The following is a 21,714-nucleotide window of genomic DNA, read 5'->3' as shown; positions in this document are numbered from 1 at the left end:
ACTACCCCTGTAAGGATTGTTTGGAATAGCAGCCAAGAGTTCTTGGGGGTAAGTTTGAACGACCTCCTGCACAAGGGTCCAGACGTTCTCAATCCGATCAGAGGAGTCCTTCTGAGATTCAGAAGTGGGTTGTATGCCGCCTTGGGTGATGTGAAAAAAATGTACAACTCTGTTTGGCTAAAAGACAAAGAAGTGCATCTTCACCGTTTCCTCTGGAGAGACCACCCAGACGATAATATCGAGGTTTTTGTTGTCGTCAGGGTCAACATCGGTGATAAGCCTGCAGGCTGCATAGCTCAGGTTGCTATGAGAGAAACGGCAAACCTGCCCCAGTTCACTGCCATGGTGGAGGAACGGCGGGTTTTGGTAGAAGACAGTTACGTGGACGATATCTTGACGTCCCATGATGACATCAAGGCACTGGAGAAGATCACTAAAGGAGTGGAAGAGATCTTAAAAGCTGGAGGCTTCTCCCTCAAACCATGGATCTTCTCTGGCCAAAGTGGGAGGTCAGGAGCCACTGCCAACTCCAGTAACAGTAAAACAGCTGTGTCTGCGCCTAAAACTCTGGTATTGCCTAACCAAATGCAGGACGAAGAAAGCAAGGCATTAGGAGTTGGCTATGAACCAGAGACTGACAAACTTCGCATTATGATGTCCATTAACTTCTCAAAGAAGCGAGGCAAAATGAGGATGGGACTCGACTTGGCCGAAGAAGAAATCAGAAGTAACACCCCAAATCCCTTAACGCGTCGAGTGTTGCTAAGTCAGATTGCTGCATTCTATGACCCCATTGGTCTAGCCTCACCAGCTAAGCAGAAAGGGGTGATGCTTGTGAGGGAATCTTATCAAGAAGTGGGGAAAGACAACACGATGAAAGATACTTGGGACGACCCTCTCTCGACAAAACTCCGAGAGGCGTCCATAAGACTCTTTGAGGAGTACGTGAGACTTGGTCACATCAGGTTCGAGAGAAGCCTCACGCCACCAGGAGCCATAGGCCGCCCAGTAGGTGTCACGTTTTCAGATGGAAGTGAGGCCTCCTACGGAGCTGTGCTCTACCTTCGGTGGGAAACGCAGAACGGGGTCATCATAAGATTGGTTGAGTCAAAAGCCAAACTTACTCCTCTTAACCAAAAGGGGGACGTGATCAAGGCAGAGTTATGCGGCGCTGTCTTCGCAACTCGTCTTAAAAGGTACTTTGAGAAGCACTGCCGCATCGATGTTGCGCACTGGATCCACATCGTTGATAGCCAAACAATCCTGGGAGCAATCCAGAAAGATAGTTATGGCTATCAAACCTTCTTTGCAAATCGCATCGGGGAAATCCAGAAGGCTGGACCAGTAGATGATTGGAGGTGGGTTGAGGGCAATCTCAACATATCAGACATCATTACAAGGGGAGCATCTCCTGAGGAGCTCGATGAAGAGTCAGAGTGGCAAAGAGGTCCTGAGTTCCTACGATGGCCGGAAGCTGAGTGGCCAGTGAAGACGGCCAGCGAGATAGTGACCATCGTTGCTGATGACGTTAAGAAGCTCAAGAGAAAAGCTTTCTCAGCTGCGGTCACTAGGGCTCAGTCGAAGAAAATATCTAACCCCAGCAAAGCTGACGTTAGGGTAGACTTGGAAGACTCATCGAACGAGGGTCAGGGTCCAACTTCGGCAGCAGAGAGACCAAAGAGGAAACCCTGGGGCGTAGATCTTGTGCACCTTGTTGAACCCAATCGGTTCAGTACCTTGTCAAAGCTGTGTGGGACTGTTGCCTGGACTCGACGAGCTGCAGAATCCTGGTTAAACAAAGAACGGCAAATCTCAGAGCCAGCAAAGTGGGAGGCAAAGTATTTCAGGCTATCTGCAGAAGAAAGAGCAACTGCCTTCCAAGACCTGGTCCTTGCAGCCCAGGACGGCGTGGAATTTCATGACACGACTCTAAACCGCCTGGTTGTGTTCAAGGATGTCAATACAGGACTATTGCTGTGTGCTGGTAGAGTCCAGTCTTGGAACGAGGATGGAACAGCTGTACCATTAATCCCTTTCCAGTCGTGGCTGGGAACTTTGCTGGCAAGAGAAGCTCATGAGTCAAATCATGAAGGCGTTGCTGCCACACTTCTGCGTACAAGAAGAAAGGCCTGGGTGGTGCAAGGTCGGAGGACAGTCAAGAAGGTGATCAATGAGTGTCTCACTTGCAAGAAGCAGAGAGCCAGATTGTGCCAGCAAGTGATGAGTGACCTTCCTCAGGAACGTACCAGCAGAGCAAACCCATTTGAGTACACCACACTAGACCTCTTCGGCCCCTTCGAGGTGAGAGACGCTGTAAAGAGGAGAGTCAAGAAAAAGGTCTGGGGAGTAGTGTACTGCTGCATGGCTTCTAGAGCCGTCCACGCCGACCTCGTCGACGACCAGTCTTCTGAAAGCTTTCTTCAGGCTTACTCTCGATTCACTGCTCTGAGGGGGCATCCGAAGAAGCTATGGTCAGACAGAGGCTCAAACTTCGTGGGCGCTAAGCCTGCACTGAGAGAGCTACACAGACACCTTGCCTGTTTGCAAAAGTCATCTGTTGAGAACATGGCTGCCAGAAATGGCACAGAATGGCAGTGGGACTTCCATCCTGCTGATGCGCCACACAGAAATGGAGCAGCCGAGGCAGCGGTTAAGCTCATTAAAAGAGCTCTTCACAGCCTTTGTGGAACAACTAGCTGCTACACCTGGGGGGAGTTCCAAACCCTTCTTTATTCGGCAGCTAACTTAACTAATGATCGACCCATCGACGCCAAGGCGCAGGAGCAGGAAGACACAGTGGAGTATTTGACTCCTAACTCCCTTATCCTGGGACGCACCGGACATGGAGGAGACATGCATGGAATCGATGTGGAAACCCACCCTTGGCGGAGGCTGAGAGCTGTCCAGGCTGGAGTTGACAAGTTCTGGTCAAAGTGGAGCGAGCTGGCAGGTCCAAACTTGTTCATACGGCACAAGTGGCACAGAGCGGAGAGAAGCGTCAAGGTTGGAGATATGGTCTGGTTAGCAGACCAAAATGCTTTGAGAGGACAGTTTCGGCTTGGCCAAGTCGTCGCTACATATCCTGATAAGAAAGGGATCGTCCGGGACGTGGACTTGAAAATCTGCATGGGACTTCCCGGCCCCCATGTATCCAGGGTTCGGAGAGAAAACTCTGATTTGCCCACGACCATCGTCCTTCGCAGGGATGTGCGAAGGCTGGTGGTCTTGATTCCAGTTGAGGACCAACAGAAGTAGGATAAGTCCTTGCCAAGGATTACCTTAGTTAGCTTTGTGTTCATGTTGGACCTACGAGGAACACCTAACGTTTACGTTTGAGATACCTACTGAGAGACTCAAATGACTGTTAATTGTGGCCTCTTTGGATCTTAGATCAATCGGCCAAGTGGGAGGTGTCAAGACTTTTATTATTTATCATTATTTGTAGCTCTAAATAATTATTTAAGGGTTTTGTGCCTCTCTGTTTTATTTTGAAAAGTCTGTTGCTTCCTGTGTTGCATCCTGTGTTACTTCCTGTGTTATTGATTGCAGCAGTTGCATCCAGGGTTTTGACAGGAGCACATAGCCCATTGGTAAGCTGCAGTTAGCTAAGGAATAGACTGCTAATAATGTGTGTCTTATAAATATAATGTACTGTTGATGTGTACTGCACTGTTAGGCAGGCTTGAGAGTGATATTTAGCGCTCGCGGTTAGCGTTAGCATCGCCGCTAGCTCGCGTTAGCATCGCCGCTAGCTCGCGTTAGCATTGTCGCTAACTCCCGTTAGCATAGGGCTAACTTCATTAGCTTTCAGGCTAGCTCTTAGGTAGGTGTTGCTAGCAGTTAACTGCTAATGTTTAGCTAAGACACTGTGTTAAAGTTTTTGGGTTACTATGTTACTACAATTCATTATTTTAGTTCATAAGAATACATTTGATTATATTTAAAAAGAGTAAATGCTTGTTTAATGTAAAAAGTAAGAATAGCTATTTTAAAGCTACAATTTCATTTATATTATTGTATGTAACTTGTTGTTTTTGTATTAATCATTTCAGGTTTATGACCTGTGGTCACCTGTGGTCATTTTGTAATAAATAAAAGAAGACCAAGGATAAAACACGAGTTATTGCTTCAGTGTGCTTACTGTCAAGCCTTTTCGGAGGGCTGAATTTTTAAAATCCGAACAGCTACAATGACACACGATAACTTTTCAACAAGTTGTTAGATCATACCAGCCTGACATCGGCTCCTGTGTTTGCCTCAGTTGGTTCCAGTGGAGGGGAGTGAACATGACATTGATGGCAGCAGTGTGGTGTGCTGGCAGGAAACATGCCAGCCAGAGGATAAGAGCAGTGTTGTACAGTAGCAGTGTAGGAGGCGTGCAGCAGCAGCAGCGTGGTGTGCCAGGCATGTTGCCAGGTCTGCAGCCAGGGCGATGTGGGCAGGAGTCCTGCCCTGGAGGGGGTTTACAAATCCAGCTGTGCCCTGGACTTCCGCCCACTCCGGCCTGCTCCTCGCCAGGCTGCCTTACTGTACAACACCACTCTTTCATTCTGCCGGCCCGCAGAAAACAGGGAACCTTCTCCTCTGCTGCTGTGGTGACGGAAACTAATGTGACAAGTTCCAACACCCACATTTCCTCTGCCTCATCCAACCCAAACTGTCCATACCCATCAACACCAGGCCTGCTCTCTCTCTGTCTCAGTTTCACTCTCCTGTCTGGACTTGTCATCCTTTTGCTCCTGTGGGAGTTTGTAGAAGTAAACCAAACTTCAGTCTGACACAGTTTTAAAAAATGACATGTTAGCTTTTAAGGTGAGGCACTTCAGGTGGAAATGGAAACTGTAACTTGTTAAATTCCCTTTTTCAGATGAAATATGCTGCTTTATTATAGTGTGTTCTTATAAGTGACACAAAGCACATGTACATTTTTTTATTTTTTAGTTAATTCTAATAGAAGCTGAAACAATTCCCCATCATGGAAGTACTAAAGGTTATCTTACCTTATCTTAATTAGTCAATTAGTTAGTATATTAGTCACAACCATTAATTCATCATCGATTTATCATTAATTGAGCTGCTCCAAGACACTCGATGCTTCGACTCAATGTGTCGTTTTTAAATTTGTTAGAATGTAGCTGACATTACGATTTGTTTTTTCAGACATGGGGGGCAAAATTTGCACCGGCTTCCTCCCACAGTCCAAAAACATGCAGCATAGGCTTAATTGGCGACACTAAATTCCCCGTAGGAGTGAATGAAAGCGTGAATGGTTGTCTGTCTATGGCTGGCATCGGCTCCAGCCGCCCGCAACCCGAGGTGGAGCTTATCAAATTAAGTTGTGGTAAAGAATAAGAAACTCAAAAAGTGAAAAAAAAAAGAGGGAGGATATAAAACAGGCAACAGTTTTTTTTTGGTTTGTTTTTCTGTAATTGGAATTTAGACCAATTGAAAACTTTTTACTGATCACCACCTGGTGGTGAGTTGGATCAGGTGGCGGGGGAGGATGCTGGACAGACCTGGCAAACCCAAACGTGTAGTGAGGGTGAACTGGGAACGTCTAGCGGAGGCCCCTGTCTGCAGGGTCTTCAACTCACACCTCCGGAAGAATTTCTCCAACATCCCGGGTGAGGTTGGGGACATGGAGTCCGAATGGGCCATGTTCAAAGCCTCAATTGTTGATGCGGCTGGTAGGAGCTGTGGCCTGAAGGCCGTCGGTGCTTGTCGTGGCGGCAACCCAAGAACCCGCTGGTGGACACCAGCGGTGAGGGAGGCCGTCAAGCTGAAGAAGGAGGCCTTTCGGTCTTGGCTGGCCGAGGGGTCTCTGGAATCAGCAGACAGGTACCGTTCGGCCAGAAGGGCTGCAGCTGCGGCAGTCGCTGAAGCAAAAACTCGGGTATGGGAGGAATTCGGGGAGGCCATGGAGGAGGACTTTCGGTCGGCCTCAAAGAGGTTCTGGAAAACCGTCGGGCGTCTCAGGAAGGGAAAGCAGGGCTTGGCCCAAGCTGTGTTCAGCGGGGGCGGAGACCTGCTGACCCGACCTGTGGATGTCGTCGGACGGTGTAAAGAACACTTTGAGGAACTCCTTAATCCAGCCAACACGTCCTCCGTAGAGGAGGCAGAGTCTGAAGACTCAGGGGAAGACTCACCAGTAACCCTGGCAGAGGTCGCCGAGGTAGTCAAAAAGCTACCCGGCGGCAAGGCGCCAGGGTTGGATGAGATTCGCCCTGAGATGCTGAAGGCTCTGGACACTGTTGGGCTGTCATGGTTGACACGCCTCTTCAGTGTCGCGTGGAGGTCTGGGACAGTGCCAGTGGAGTGGCAGACTGGGGTAGTGGTTCCCATTTTCAAAAAGGGGGACCGGAGGGTGTGTTCCAATTACCGTGGAATCACACTCCTCAGCCTCCCCGGAAAAGTCTACTCCAGGGTGCTGGAAAGGAGGCTCCGGCCGATTGTCGAACCTCGGATTCAGGAGGAACAATGCGGCTTCCGTCCTGGCCGTGGAACAACGGACCAGCTCTTTACCCTTGCGAGACTTCTGGAGGGGGCATGGGAGTTTGCCCATCCAGTCTACATGTGTTTTGTGGACTTGGAGAAGGCCTACGACCGTGTCCCTCGGGGAGTCTTGTGGGGGGTACTGCGGGAATATGGGGCACCGGGGTCGTTGCTACGAGCTATCCGGTCCCTATATAACCAAAGTGAGAGCTGTGTCCGCATACTCGGCACAACGTCAAACACGTTCCCAGTGGGTGTTGGCCTCCGCCAGGGTTGCCCCTTGTCTCTGATTCTGTTTGTGGTTTTCATGGACAGGATCTCAAGGCGCAGCCGGGGGGAGGAAGGGATTCGGTTTGGTGACCTAAGCATTGCATCTCTGCTTTTTGCAGATGATGTGGTTCTTTTGGCTTCATCAAGCCGGGACCTCCAGCACTCGTTGGGGCGGTTTGCAGCCGAGTGCGAAGCGGTTGGGATGAGAGTCAGCACCTCCAAGTCTGAGGCCATGGTTCTCTGCCGGAAAACGGTGGACTGCCCCCTCTGGGTGGGGAGAGAGGTACTGCCCCAAGCGAAGGAGTTCAAGTATCTCGGGGTCTTGTTCACGAGTGAGGGTAGAACGGAGCGTGAGATGGACAGGCGGTTTGGTGCAGCGTCAGCAGTAATGCGGGCGTTGTACCGGACCGTCGTGGTGAAGAAGGAGCTGAGCCGGAAGGCAAAGCTCTCGATTTACCGGTCCATCTACGTTCCAACCCTCACCTATGGTCATGAACTTTGGGTAGTGACCGAAAGAGCAAGATCGCGGATACAAGCGGCTGAAATGAGCTTCCTCCGTAGGGTGGCTGGGGTCAGCCTTAGAGATAGGGTGAGGAGCTCAGACATCCGGAGGGAGCTCGGAGTAGAGTCGCTGCTCCTTCGCGTCGAAAGGAGTCAGCTGAGGTGGTTTGGGCATCTGGTAAGGATGCCTCCCGGGCGCCTCCCGTTAGAGGTGTTCCGGGCACGTCCAACTGGTAGGAGGCCCCGGGGAAGACCCAGAACACGGTGGAGGGATTATATCTCTCTCCTGGCCTGGGAACGCCTCGGGGTCCCCCAGGAGGAGCTGGACGTTGTGGCTGGGGAGAGGGACGTCTGGACTGCCCTGCTTAGCCTGCTGCCCCCGCGACCCGGCCCCGGATAAGCGGAAGAAAATGGATGGATGGATGGATGGATGAAAACTTTTTAGCGACGCATAGTTGTTTCCTTCCTTTCCACAATTTCCAGTGTGTGTGTGTGTGTGTGTGTGTGTGTGTGTTGACGAGGCACTGAGCGATATATATAATTCCTGCTTTCGCCTTTTTTTTCTACTTCAGTAACGAAGATATCACAATATATTGTATATTATTGTCCTGTAATATATTGAATATAGTTGACAGTATTGTATAATGAGTTCCTTGGCAATTTCCACCCCTACTAGCGATTACCTAGCACTGGGGTTGCCATCAACTGACTTTCCACCATCAAATTAGAAGCGACTATATTTCATTCCAGGTTTGCTAACAGCTTACCTGTGGTGCCTTCAGTGGATCAAAAACTTGGCCTTATAAAGTTATAACCGAACCTTGTTGAGGCAGCGCAGACGAGTCCACTGCTGGTGGTAAATTACAGCAGCTGCATTTCAAATACTGTTTACAGGAAGCTTTTGTACCGTGCTGTTCCACCTACAGCCAACAGCTTCTCGCAAGAGATCAAGACTGTCTGAGTGTTTTGTTAATTCCAGTATCTCATTAGTTAGGTTGAGGGGGGGTGCAGAGGAATGGAACACTGTGTCTTCTCCAAGGACAGTCTCTGTGTGCTTGTGTGGGGGCTGATTGGGGGTAACTCTGAACTCACTACCCTTTATACACACACACACACACAGACACACACACAGACACACACACAGACACACACACAGACACACACACAGACACACACACACACACACACACACACACACACACACACACACACACACACAGTGAGGGAAGCCAGACGTACAGTTAGAGCGAGCCAAAAGTGAAAGAGGAGGTGGAGAGAGGGAGGAAGAGGAGGGACGCGACTACACAGAGAGAGGGGCGACTGTTTGAGAGGACGGACAGAGTAGAAGAGCTAACAGGAGGGACACTGGCCTTCTGGTTCACCTCTTAGTGACAAGCAGCCTTGAGATGGAAATTCCTCCGGAGCAGCAACAAGTCCTCACTCTAACACTAGCCATGCACCCAAACACGTCTTCCCGACACTGTCCATAGTCCACATTAGATGATAGATGTGTGTGTATGTCTCACACTACTGTCCCGGTGCTACCCCGGGCCCTGCTCTGTCCTGTGTGCGGACACTGTTGAGATTTGCTCAGGCTGCAGGCCCACTCAGCTCTCTGCCTGCGAGGCATCACCTGACAGCAGTGTTTAAAAGTCGCTGCCAGAGGAGGTGGTGTGCTCTGTCTGTGTGTGTGTGTGTGTGTATTTCAGTGTGTATACCTTTGCGAGCATGATCCTGGTCTTCGCCACGTCAAGAGGAGTGGTAACAAACGCCGCTACCGCACCTACAAAAGACACACACACACACAGACACGCATTTAGCAAAGTGCCAACATAAAAGGTCCTCTCTCTGCTCTCAGAAGACTTTTTAAATATTGAAAATAAAGCCATAAAACAGTCCAATTACTTAACCACAGATACAGTAACGTATTAATTCAGCAATAAATAGTGGAACTCTTGGCCTTCCGCTCCATTAACTTCATAAAAATGATAATATTCCCCATCTGAGACCTTCCCTGTTATTAGACCGCAAAAACCAGACAGACACACTTCTATTCCCACCCCCCTCCCCCCAAATCCTACCGCCTCATCCAAGCCAGTAACACACACACGCATCGCATCACACACTCATGCACACACACATTATAGAACGCACCAGCTCTCACACTTACACTCACACACACTTTCCAAGCACAGACATACACATACCGACTTATACACACCCTCACACACATAGACACACACTCCAACGAGTTTTATAGAGGGGTTACACCCCAACTTCCCTCCGTCCCTCCAAGTTGGAAGCTAGATGGACTGCATGATCCAGAGGTGTCCCCACTGAGCCGCAGTGTTTGTCTAAGTGAGAAAGTGTGTGTGTGTGTGTGTGTGTGTGTGTGTGTGTGTGTGTGTGTGTGTGTGTGTGTGTCAGTCCGCCACAAACATAGCAACTGCTCTCCGTAAACATATCCATATGGGCCACCGAGGAGCAATGTGACTGTAAGTGAGCTGAGGATACAGGAAAGCATTAGAAGCTGTGTGGTGTAACACACCGTTACATTCTACTTGTTAATGCTGGATCATTATAAGATTTTAGGATTTAAATTATTTTTTTTGCTCTACTCTGGCGGTTAAAAAAAAACAAAAGCAAGCCTGTACTGTGGCCTGTTTTGAATATTACTGGATACTGTAAAAGGAAGCATTATCCCAACATATTTTACACATGGAGCTCTGAATTAGAGGATCTAAATTTGGCTGGAAGAACCATGTGATGTGCTGAAGGTTGGGTGCATATCAGACAGTGATGTAATCCCGTCTCGCGCTAAGTTGTTTTTTTAGGCGGTTCAAACGGGGTCAAGTCCGCCGTAAGTCAATGCGGGGTACTAGTGGAGATATTTGGGATGATTAAAGGCGCCTGTGTGAGCCTTTCCAGTGTCAAGCTGATTATGTATGAGTGAGGGAGAGAGTGTGAAGCGCGATGTTAGGGGAAGTGACTGAAACTTGAGGATCCCTCTTGGACAGCAGCTCAGCCGCAGTGGGACATGAACTTGATTCCTACCCTGGACCCGCACCTCCCCATGCTGCTGCCACCCAGCTACTCCCTGCCCCTATTTCCTTCTCTCCTCTCTCTCCTCCCAATTACATGTTTTCAGCCATTTCCCTCCATAACCCAACAAACAATTTTGTCAACAATATACTGAATATGTTGTCTGTCTACTTGCTATGAGCTGATTGCTTTAAAGCTTTGGTAGGCAGTTTTCTATAAAGGGCAAAAAAAAGCAACAGAATTTGAAAATAAAGGCTTCCTCCTGCAGCTCGTCCCTCTCTGTTCAAATCCCTCCCACCAGAGAGCACGGCCATATGCTCACGCTTCATACAGTAACCTGTACGGGCGCTAGTCATTCATTTTAATCATCAGAAATGTGCTTGTGATCTTAATGCTGTTATGTAGAAGTAATTCTATGACAATTATAATCTTGTTTCTGTAAAGCTCTTTGAGATTTAACATACAGTGATTTCGAAGCTCTAGCTTGCTACATAAACATAATCTTGAATTAGCTACAGCTGCAAGCCTTTGGCTAGTTAGTAAAAGTCTCTAAGACTCTCTTTTTGATAAGTCTGCTTTCCTTTTTTTGGGTTACTTATCCTGCAGAAGTCCAGTTTTCTCTCAGACCACTTGAATAACAATATGCTGAAAGGTGATGCCCAATGACTGCAAAAAAAATGTAATTACCGACCTGCAGTTTCATGCATCCGGCAACCAACCAAGTTGCAGTTTATAGTTCACCATATCAGTAGTCAGTGCTTCATCTATGGATGTTGCTGCAAAGAAGCTATACATTCTAAAATGGGGATGTTTCACATACATACTACAGTTTCAAGGTGGGCACCCAAGATTCACCAATCACCAATTCAGTACCCAACCAAAAGTGAAATATAGTCACAATCTCCCCTTCTGTTCTGAGGTGAGGTGTTGAATGATTTTTAGAATATTATGATGTCAAAGCAAAGTTTATATTTGATCATTTTAGACATTTTAAGTGAAATGTTGTCATAATTAATCTGTGATTTCTTGAGTTATGACCAAAAAAAGCTGTTTTGTCACATGACTTTGACCTACAAAACTTAAAACAGTTCATCCATGAGTTTAGGAAGTGCACGTTTGTGTTGAATTTAAAGAAATTTCTTACAAGTGCTCCTGAGATATTGCATCCATGAGAATGGTCTGGAGAGACAGCTGACTGGAAGGATGTCCTGACTACATAATGCCCCGTTGACATCTTTCGTCGAGGCGGGGGCATAAAAATGTTGTGCACCAGCTTTAAGAGGTTGATCTTCACTCATAAGTGAAGAAGTTTCAGTCTGCCACCCACTCATCCACATCTCCTGTCTCCTCTTTCTCCTATTTTATTCAGATTATTTTCCGTCCTCCTCCTCTTCTTCCCAGCGTGGACTGAGTCCAGGTGGGGTGGCGCAGGGCCACGTCTCAGCTCCTTGGGGTGCTGTTTCCTCATCCCCTCTTCTCTCCTTCACCTCCACATCCATGTCTCCATCGCCCCTGGAGAAGCTAACCTCAGTCTTCCTGTCCTGTCTGGCGCGTTGTAGCGTCGCAAGAGTTATAGACTGAAAGCTCTGACCGTCCAACAACTGCTCCACGGACCGGTCTGCGGAACTGTTCTTCTGAAAATATGTATTTTGATTGTGGTTGTGCCTTTTCATCGTGAAAAAGTTTAAAACTGAGTGGAAAGATGGATGATGTGACATTATTTTTTATTCAGAGCTACAAAACTGGGGATACATGCTCTGTTGCTCTGTCCCCTCTGGATTTATATTATTCTCTGGTTACAGTGATACTGTGCAGCACAAGGCAAACTGTGTTTTGACTCTCTATCAACTTCAAACTATGTGCAGATCAAAAAGTACAAAATGTGCAAAAAACAGGCTAAAAAGAGGCTAAATTCGATCGAACAACAGACCAACTGAACTCAATGCTCTGCACACTCACACAGGTGTTTTCACGTACTCTAACTGGGTAGAACTCTGCATGAAGTCGGGAGCTTGTAATTACGTGATGTCACTAGACTCCATGAACCAATAAGGACCATTGGTCGAAGAGATGCTCTAACTTGTCCCACCCTAAAGGATGCATCTAAACTAATAAAAGGTTCAGGGAGATGCCAATCACCTTTGTGGTTCTGAGAAGAAGTCTAATCAAACATATTAAGTGAAAACACCTGTGTGGGTTTACAGGGCAATGTAAAAACCTTAAAAAGCAATACAGTTGTGGACAGTGCCATGCAGAATAAATGCATGGAAATGCACCTTCCACATGCTTATTAAGAACCTTCAATAACAACTTGTAAAAGACAGTTTAGCTGCATACAGCTGTTCTATAGCTTTCTCTGCAGGTTGAGAAATGTCCCCAGGCGGCCACAGTTTTCACCCTAGAAGTCTAAATTTGGCATGATGGACAAGTAGTTGTGAGGTTGTGTATGTGTAATGCCAACAGCCCCTTCCTGACTTCCCGACCACATCCGTCTTTTAACTTCATTTAGATCTCATCTACACACACTTCAAAAAAGGGGTGTCTAAAAACAAGATAAAAACACTAAATCAGAGGGAAATATAAGATTGTTAAATCTAGAAATAAGCACTCAACACTTAAAAAAGAAATAAATTCTTAAAACAAGATACATTATCTAACACTTCTAAATATAAGTTGTTGTTTTTTTCTTGGTAAGAACCAAATAATTTGCAGTGCACATGAAAATTTTCATGCCATCTTAGACTAGACCTTTCTGGACCTTCTTGCAAATAATCTTAATATCAGTCATGAAACAGAATGTTTTATCAATGAAAGTGCTGAGGAATATGCAATCATAAAACAATGTTCTTGATAAGGCTGACACCGGGCTGTCACTTTTGTCTTTGGTTTGTGAGACTTTTAGCTTGAGGTGTAACTCAAACAGAAACTCATCCAACACCAAACTAAGCTCAAGATCAACATGTTAAAGATTAATCACTGAATCCCTTTGACCTGAGCTTCTGGCCTGGACCTACCATTTATCTTTCTTGTTTTATAGTCTGATGTAATTCTCTCCAGTTGTTGTCTTTTCCTTTCCCTGATCATCTTGTTTTTAGTCCACTCCCCTTCCCGTCTTTCACTCCTTTCCTGCGCATTTCTCTCTCCCTCTCTCTTAAACCGCTTCAGGCCCCAGTGCTCAGGAGGTCGCACAGCTGCAGGGGCCCATAGGCAGGAATAGGCCCCTTTCATCCCCTCTCTCCTCCCTCTGTTGTCTGTCTCTCCCCTGATACTCATCGGGGCTAAGACAGAAATATAAAAGTCTGCCATGGTATGATTTTCATTGGCTAAAGGCCTTGAGAACTATGATAATGAGACTTGTTTGAGACAACAATGCAGAATCATGGTTACGAGGAATAGCGCTGTAAGAAAATGGCTTAAATTGCCTGTTCTCATTTCCCTCCTTCCATTTTTCTACTCTGTTCTCATTCCTGCTCTGATCTGCTGTGCAGGTGAGGATATGATTTGCCAGCTGAGCTTACCTTTATGGAATCTTACAAGAGTGTGGCTTTGGTTAAACTTGTCCTGCCCTCCTGGCCATCTATTCACCTATCCACTAATCTATCCATCGATTTAGCCATCCATCCCTCCCTTCCTTCTTCCAACCCCTCTCCCCCCCTCCCCTCCTCATCCCTCCCCACTTCTTTCCCAAAGCAGCAAATAATCCCCTGCACCTGCAAAAGCTCCGCACACTGCAGACTGCCAAGAGTAGAGCGTGTGACCTTGCCTCCATGACCACAGAGTCTGGGAGAAAGAGAGGGAAATGTCGAGAGAGAAAGAGAGGGTTGTCGATAGAGGAAGATGATGAAAGAGTGAGAAAAAGGGGAGAAAGAGGGAGGGAAACAAAGAGAGAGAGAGAACACTGCAGTTAGTGGAGATATCAGACACATTGAAAACACATTGTGAACCTTGGTCCGGTCTGGGGTCCAGGCCCGCGGCTGGGAACTGGGCTGTCCGGCTATTTTTGTGTTGCTTTTTCTCCCCAGTGATGTCATGCTACTTGTTTCCCAAGAACTGGGACGGGACAACAGGGAGGCATGAGAATATGCTGCAGCGCTCCCACTCCATCATCTTTACACATTTTGTCCACATGCCATCATGTTACAGCACAGTAGGTCAGCACATATTCACATATCACATGCACATATCAACTTTCATTTATCAACATTTATGTACTGAAGCACTAAAAGATTTAAATCTAGTTAGTAGAGTTTATAGTAAATAAACACTATACACCACGGGTCTTACACTCAAATTACATTGAGGCCACCGGGCTGAGTTGTCCTGTCCAAGTGAGGCCACTTGAACACCCCACAGAGTGAAAATAAAAACTTTAAAAACTATAACTATACGGTAACTATAAACACTTAGATGCTGAGCAACTGGTGTTTCCTTCTTCTCCCCTCATATAGCACACACGTTTAGTCATTTTATGAGGCTTGAGATTATATTCCTGGAGAACAGCAGCTAGAAATGGCAGTAAATTCGATATGATATAATTAACTGTCCACCCTAATTTTTGTGCACCAATCGTAAGGGTATAATATGTTACATAGTAAAGTGTCAAAAAATGACTTACACTATTCCAAATGTTTCCAAAAATGTTCAGACACAGAGAAATGTGTTTTTAAAATTTAAATTTTTTTAAAGGTAGTATAATTGTTTTTACTATGGATAACAGTGCACATGATAAAATCCCTTAAAAAAAATAAGTTAACTCAACTTGATATTTTTAAATATCTGAACATGATGAAATATTTTGGTTTACTAATAATTAATTGAGAAAAAGAAGGAAATTTTGTCAGTCATCCACATTCTTATCATGTGGGAGCGATGTAAACATTAAAATCAAGTAAATCCAAAGGATTTTTTTTTTTCAGTGTGCTGGCAACCCCACAATTGAATTTTGGTTACAGCAACTATATGGGTAGTCTACTTATCCAATGGTGAGCTAACAGGTTAGTTGCTAGCCCACCCCATGGTTCCTCCACCTATTGCCTTTGCTGGGGTAATAGTAGAAAGCAGCTCTGGACACAGACCTTCAGTTAGCGACTGTAGCACAGCGGGCTGCACTGGGTCTAACCAGGAATAGAAAGTTTGCTGATCCGGCGGAGAGTCTGAGATCAGATCCTGGACTGAAGGTCCGTGTCAGCCACCGGTCATCTACTGCCACCAGCAGAATCAAATTCTGTGGGAAACACTGCTGCTATTTCGTGAGACTGAGATGACCCAGTGTGAATAAACGTAACATCAATAAAACTTTTATACAGTAACTCATCTGTAAACATAATTTCTGCCTGAGTCACGTCAGAGACATTTTCATCTGCAATAGTGGTTATTAACAATGCAGACAAAAACTCCAATGATCTCACGCTACTTCACAATGTCATCACCTTTGTTTTTGTTTTGATTAAGAGGCCCCAAGCAGCAGAAATTACATACTGCTGGTTTATGCCTCATTAAAAAGAATAAAATTAGAAACTGGGTGGTTGTAAGTGAATTGCCCCGCAGTCAGATTTTGTCTGTTCGTGAGGCAGCCCGGCCATATTCAGAGGGTTGCCAGTTTATTAGGATTTTGTCAATAAAAGTTACATTAAAGTCAAAAGCATTTTATGAGTATTTGTGTATCTGAAATCACTCACATCACACGACTGCCTGCCTAAAATGCAACTGGCTACTGAGTGAAACCACCTGATGCTTTGTTTTGAGAATGAACTCTTTGTCTCTTTTTCTCCCCCCCTGACTAGTTTGAGTAAAGCGATGAGGAGACTGACTACGCAAGGTTAGTCTTTGTATTAAATGCATGTGGACAGCTGGGCTGCCTCGGGCACTGCAAGGTATGATTACTTCTCAGGGAGAGCAATTGAGCAACAGCATGGAGCGATTACTAATATTTTTCTTTGTCCATTCCCCCCCTGCGAGTTTAATCGGCTGCATGTTATCTCATTCTCCTCTATCTCACACACATGTAGACACGTGTGTGCAACACATGTATGACAAACAAGCAAACACACACAATAATGCAGAAAGGAGAGGAACTGGCAGACAGTGTGTGCGGACTCAGGATGTGTCATGTGTGTTCCATTAGAGGGCAGATTAAAAAGGAGATTTTTGTTTTCCACATCAAAGGCCTCACGCTGGGGGATTCCTCTCTACCTCTCTCCCTCTCCGTGTCCCTCCATCCTTTCCTCTTTGTTTCATGAATAAATAATAAGGGGTAAACCTGGGAAAACAAACTGTTTGACCTTTGAACCCTTGTGTCAGGGTCAGAGTTTGCACCTGGACGACTTCCCACAGGAAGGAGGTGGTAGGTCTGTGTGCATGTGAGTGTGTCAGCACATCACGTATGTGTAGGGACGGCATTCATAAGTGCATGTTACTGGTTACATTTGAGTTCCTATCACGCCTTTAACACTAAATTCTTTAAATGTTCTGTGGCTCTTTCTTGGTGTTCAATCATAACCGAATAGTGTTACACCCTGCTGTTTGGCTAGTGTTGTTTTTGAGGTCAGAACAGATGGTAAAGCGTATTCTACAGTTGCTGTTGCGAAAAACAACAAAGTTGTGAAATTAAGAGCGAGAATTACTCACATGGATAAGGAAGTCTGGTGTAAAAAAAAACAACCTATGTGCAGTGACCAATGTGTAAAACAATTTCATATTGTGTGACTTTTCCTGCCTTAAATATTCCTCTCCATGATAACCCAGAAACACAAGGACGAGTTGAACTTAATGCACTCTACGAGAGGACTTGTCTGCTTGCTCCTCTTCCAGCCTTTTTTCCTTTTTCTGATTCTCTCACTGACAGCTGTGCTGGCTCGGTGTGAAATAAAAAGAAAAAGGCCATAACGCAGCACATTACTATCCCACAAAGCAGATGGGAGATCTTGCCACACACATGCACTCGCTCTCAAATTCCTTCACTCTGGCGTTTTTCAAACTAAATCACGTTATTCTCGATTATAAAAGCCTCTGAACGTCTTGGTGGTCACTCTAAATGGAATGGCAGTAAAATGTTTGGTTGCAAGTTTTTTCTTCCTCGACTGACTCGTCAGCCAGTCTCTGCTGTTGTAACTGAGGAAACGCCTCATTAGCTATTCAGAGCACCGTGTTAATACAGAGGGCTGGGAGTGGGGAGCCAGTGGATGGAGAAGAGGACAAGGAGAAAGAGGAGAGGAGAAGTCCAGATTCCAGCAGTTCAGCTCTCCGCCAACGGACGTGTCCAGATGGCCTGGAGAGAGAGGGCCTTTGACTGAGGGACAAAGAGACACTTGTGGACGACAAAATCTAACCCCCCATAGACACACACATACATATACACACACACAGCTGTGAAGTGTATTGTTCGGCTCGGCTCGGGCCGTTAGCTCCAAACATTGATGGAATGTTTGACTGTCCGCCTCTCGAGCCCTTGAGACATGATGTCACTCCAACAAAACGCCGTCTTTTCAAAGCGAAACAGCTTTTCATGTGTTCAGGGCCATGCGATGAAAAGAGAGAGGGCGAGGAGGGAGAGAAAAAGACATTAAGAGAGAGAGGAAGAGGGATGCAGAGAAGCTAGAAGGAGACAGATATGCAGGAGTGGATATTCTCATGATAAATTGGAGTCTGGTTTGATGTTAGTCGTGACAAGCCATTAAAGCGGGGCGTAGAGTCACGTTTTCGCCTGCCACGATGATACAGGGGAATGTGAGCCTGCTGTTAATGTGTCAGAGTTTAAGCACTATTATAACTTTACCACAGATTTATCGCTGAGAATAATTACTGTAAATGATGGCAGAGAGTGGGGGGATAAAACAGATGGGTAATAAAGAAAGAGAGGTTAGACAAACATTTATGCAAAAAACGGATACATACCTTTAAATACTCCCAAAGTGGAAACTGCACCAGCGAGAACGGGATCTGAAAAACAAGCAGACAGAGTTTTAATCGTCAGGATTATGTCAGCATTACTTTTTTAATTATTCTCTGGAGGTTCAAGTTTCATCTTTAACCTCCAATCCCCTGCACTTGTCATTCCTGCCACCTTTCTCTGTTTCCTCTCCCTCCTCTGACTGCTCCCTTGTTCCTTCTCACTGCTGATGATTAATGAATGAGACGGGCTGTGGTCTGGCAGTCCTGACTGGATAGGTGGATGGATGGATAGATGGAGCAAACTTGGAAAGAGGAACAGAGGGATGGAGGGAGGGCTCTCTAAAGTGATGGTTGGAGTGCGAGTGTTGCCACTGGAAACACTAAATCGGCTCAGGCAGGAAGTTACAGCGGGAGGAAATCGACAGCAGTGCCAAGGCAAGGGGCAAATGACACACAGTCAGACCACACACACACACACACACACACACACTCACACTCTCTCTCTCACACACACACACACACACACACACACACACACACACACACACACACACACACAAACACACACACACACACACACACACGTCTCCTGTCATCTTGCACTGCAGGAATGGCAGGACAGGAAGGAAGAGAGGGAACAAAAACAAAAACCAAAGAGAGAAATAAATAAAGTGACACTGAGTCGTTTCATCAGTCTTTGATCTCAGCAACAAGAGGATCATTCATCCATCTGCGCCGCCTCCTCCAACATGTTCCATGACACTACGTTAGCACGTCGCTAAAAGCTGGACCAATCTGACTGAGTCAGCTCAAGCACAAACAGAATGCATGTACTGTGTTTATGCCTGTTAATGAGCTTACTAAGCACTTTGTCCAAATCATCTGACCTCATGTAAACACTCTGCAGTAGATTAACTTAAAGGGTATGTGCCGCATATGCTCTCTGAGCGCTCAATATAAAAGTTTTTACAGGCCAATACTGTAAAATATACTGCAAAAATAACGTACAACCAGACAGAAACACGTGACTAGTACTCTCAAACTGACTGTTCGTTTAGCCCCGCCACATGTAACGTGGTTAAAACCCTTCGCTTTCCCTTCTAGTCCAAAGAATTCACCAAAAGCAAGCTTCTGATTTCTAGTTGATGAATGTAGATTTTGTCAGCTGAAATGATGGCCATCGCCAGCATATTTTATCAGCAATAAGCTCCTGCGAATGCTTAAACTCTGTGAATTGGCTACTTCAAAACAGGACAGAAACAACAGCGTCCTGGCTGAATGTCCTGTGTTTGCTTTACTCATCTATCCCCCCGGACTTCATGCCAAGTGTCATTGCAGACTTTATCACTCTTTATACTACGTCATCTGACAAAACATGCCCTGGCCCACCGCTCATGATTATGTGGGTTACATACATTATGAATTATAGAGCAGTATTTTTTTGTAGGTTTAAGTAGGAACAGTGAATTTGAAAACCCTGAGCTGCAACTTGGCTTTGATGCAGTGGATAGTCCATTCCTGAATAGGTATTTTGCTACCCATAGTCTACAAATGCTGCAAACAAAAATATCACTGATTTATTGTTTATTTTGTTTTGTTCATCTTTTAGGCACAACCCAATAAAACATTGGATTGCTGAGTGATAAAGCGGGCCTAGTACATGGAGCTGTCAGAAATGATCCAGTGGAAACTCTTAGCGCTCCTCTGGTCTATCTGGGTTAACAGAAACAAATTCTCTCAGTCCTTGATCTAAAAACTGTATTTGATGTCGGTCTGGTATCCAGCAACCTGAAAGTCTGAAAGTGGAGTGTTTTACCATGAGGAGGGAGTACACCTCTGTTTTCCAACTGTGGCGAGATGAGAGAGCGTTCAGAAAAGAATAAAAGTGCACCTGTCTTTTATTGCCTACACGATTCAATTTTTCCAGGTCAGGAAGAGAGACAGAGAGAAGGGAGGGAGGTATCGGGGCACTAGCCACTATTACTAAATGTAAGCATTTGATGTGCTGATAAGTGAGATTACACAAAACTACGCCCTGACTCATTTCATAATAAAACAAGGGATGTCTTGATCAAGTTTTCTTTGCCCCTGATCTGATGTTTGATAGCTGACATTAATCAAAGATTGGGCTATGGTTCATGTTCAATATATAGTTAATACCAACCATTTAAAAAAGGCCTTCATCAACCCTGATGCCTATTTTTGAGATTTGACATCCCTAATTTAGACTTAAGTTTATTTTCACAATTGAGTCATTTTAATCGTTTTATACCTGCTCCATAACATGATTGAGCAATATGTTCACAATATTTTTTATGATGAGAGTGGTTCTGCAGAGAATCTGGTAAGACTGATCCAACAATGATTTATGACTTGGTTTGACACCCCTGGCACACTGAGTGTGTGTGTGTGTGTGTGTGTGTGTGTGTTGCCTGGCAGAGATGGAACGTCTGAAAACCACATGTGACCTGATTAAAATTGACAAGCCATTAGTTAAGGGAGGGCTGGGGGCACACATACATTTGAAACATGTATGATTCTGGTGTATGGCAGAATCCAACTGTGTGTGTTTGTTTATATGTTATGAAATCAAACACAGGGTGGAGGACATGTGAACTAATTGCTTTCTTCTCATCTCACATCAACAAGCTCGGACGTACAGATGCAATGGTTAGCCTGATGTTGGTGTAGGGATGGAAGGAGTTGACAGACGTAATAATTCTCTCAGCAAAATGAGAAATACAGACAGGTAGAGACAGAAAGAGAAGTCGTGAAGAAAGGAGATTGGTCAATTAATCCATCTCTCCCTCCCTTATCTTTTTGTTTCCTAAATCACTGAATCAGCCTACTGTGAACATCCCAATCAAAAACCAACCTGAAGTCTTTTCATTTTCTGTCGAGCTGAGAAATGCGTGCAATGTCTTCACTCCTTGTGTCACTGCTCTGACTTGCACTAAAAAAACAAGCAGCATTTCTCAAAACAGCCCAAGGGAGATTTTTTTTATTTTGGCTTTGCTATTGTTTTTCAGGTGAGGTAACCTTGGAGATAGACGTGTGCATCACTGTTGCACCTGATAGACTGAACATTGCTCATCATAACCTTCCTGTCCCTGTAGCTTTGAGTGAAGACAGATCATTTGAACCCAGAGATGTGTTGCCACGAGGGACTGGAATACTCTGTGAAAAACTTTTTAGCAATTTGTCAATTTAAAGTTCATCTCTATGGCCTGATATTGGGTTTTAGGCAAGCTATAGCCCTCGGAGCTGCTTTTATTTGGAAATCCCATCTGCCATTCAAGGGAGGATTTACATTTCCCATAAAATGTGTGTAAACATTATTAATTAAAATCATAAGAAGAGTCACACAACATATCACTAATCCAAAGCAACTATATAAGCACACTTTAATGATCTAATACACAGATACAGGATGAGGCACTGTGGGAACTGAAATAAATAAATAAATCTTTGTACTCCTCCTCCTCCTCAGGCAAAACAGCTAATGTCTTCACACTTTCT

At 45.4% G+C, this 21,714-nt stretch overlaps 1 protein-coding gene across 2 annotated transcripts in view; it reads right to left on the bottom strand.

Annotated features, from left to right (window-relative positions):
- The window catches only part of slc25a26 (solute carrier family 25 member 26), a 71,274-nt gene that overhangs the window by 13,763 nt on the left and 35,797 nt on the right, over positions 1–21,714 (bottom strand). For both annotated transcript variants that reach the window (XM_059328602.1, XM_059328601.1), the window contains 3 exons: positions 18,199–18,243; positions 14,016–14,085; positions 8,982–9,046 (listed from right to left, as the gene is read on the bottom strand). In XM_059328602.1, coding sequence (XP_059184585.1) covers positions 8,982–9,046; positions 14,016–14,085; positions 18,199–18,243 — 180 coding nt within the window. The remainder of the gene's footprint in view (positions 1–8,981; positions 9,047–14,015; positions 14,086–18,198; positions 18,244–21,714) is intronic.

Source organism: Centropristis striata, chromosome 3 (genome assembly GCF_030273125.1).
Source record: "Centropristis striata isolate RG_2023a ecotype Rhode Island chromosome 3, C.striata_1.0, whole genome shotgun sequence".
Classification (NCBI taxonomy): Eukaryota; Metazoa; Chordata; class Actinopteri; order Perciformes; family Serranidae; genus Centropristis; species Centropristis striata.
This window is presented reverse-complemented; position numbering and strand designations above follow the sequence as displayed.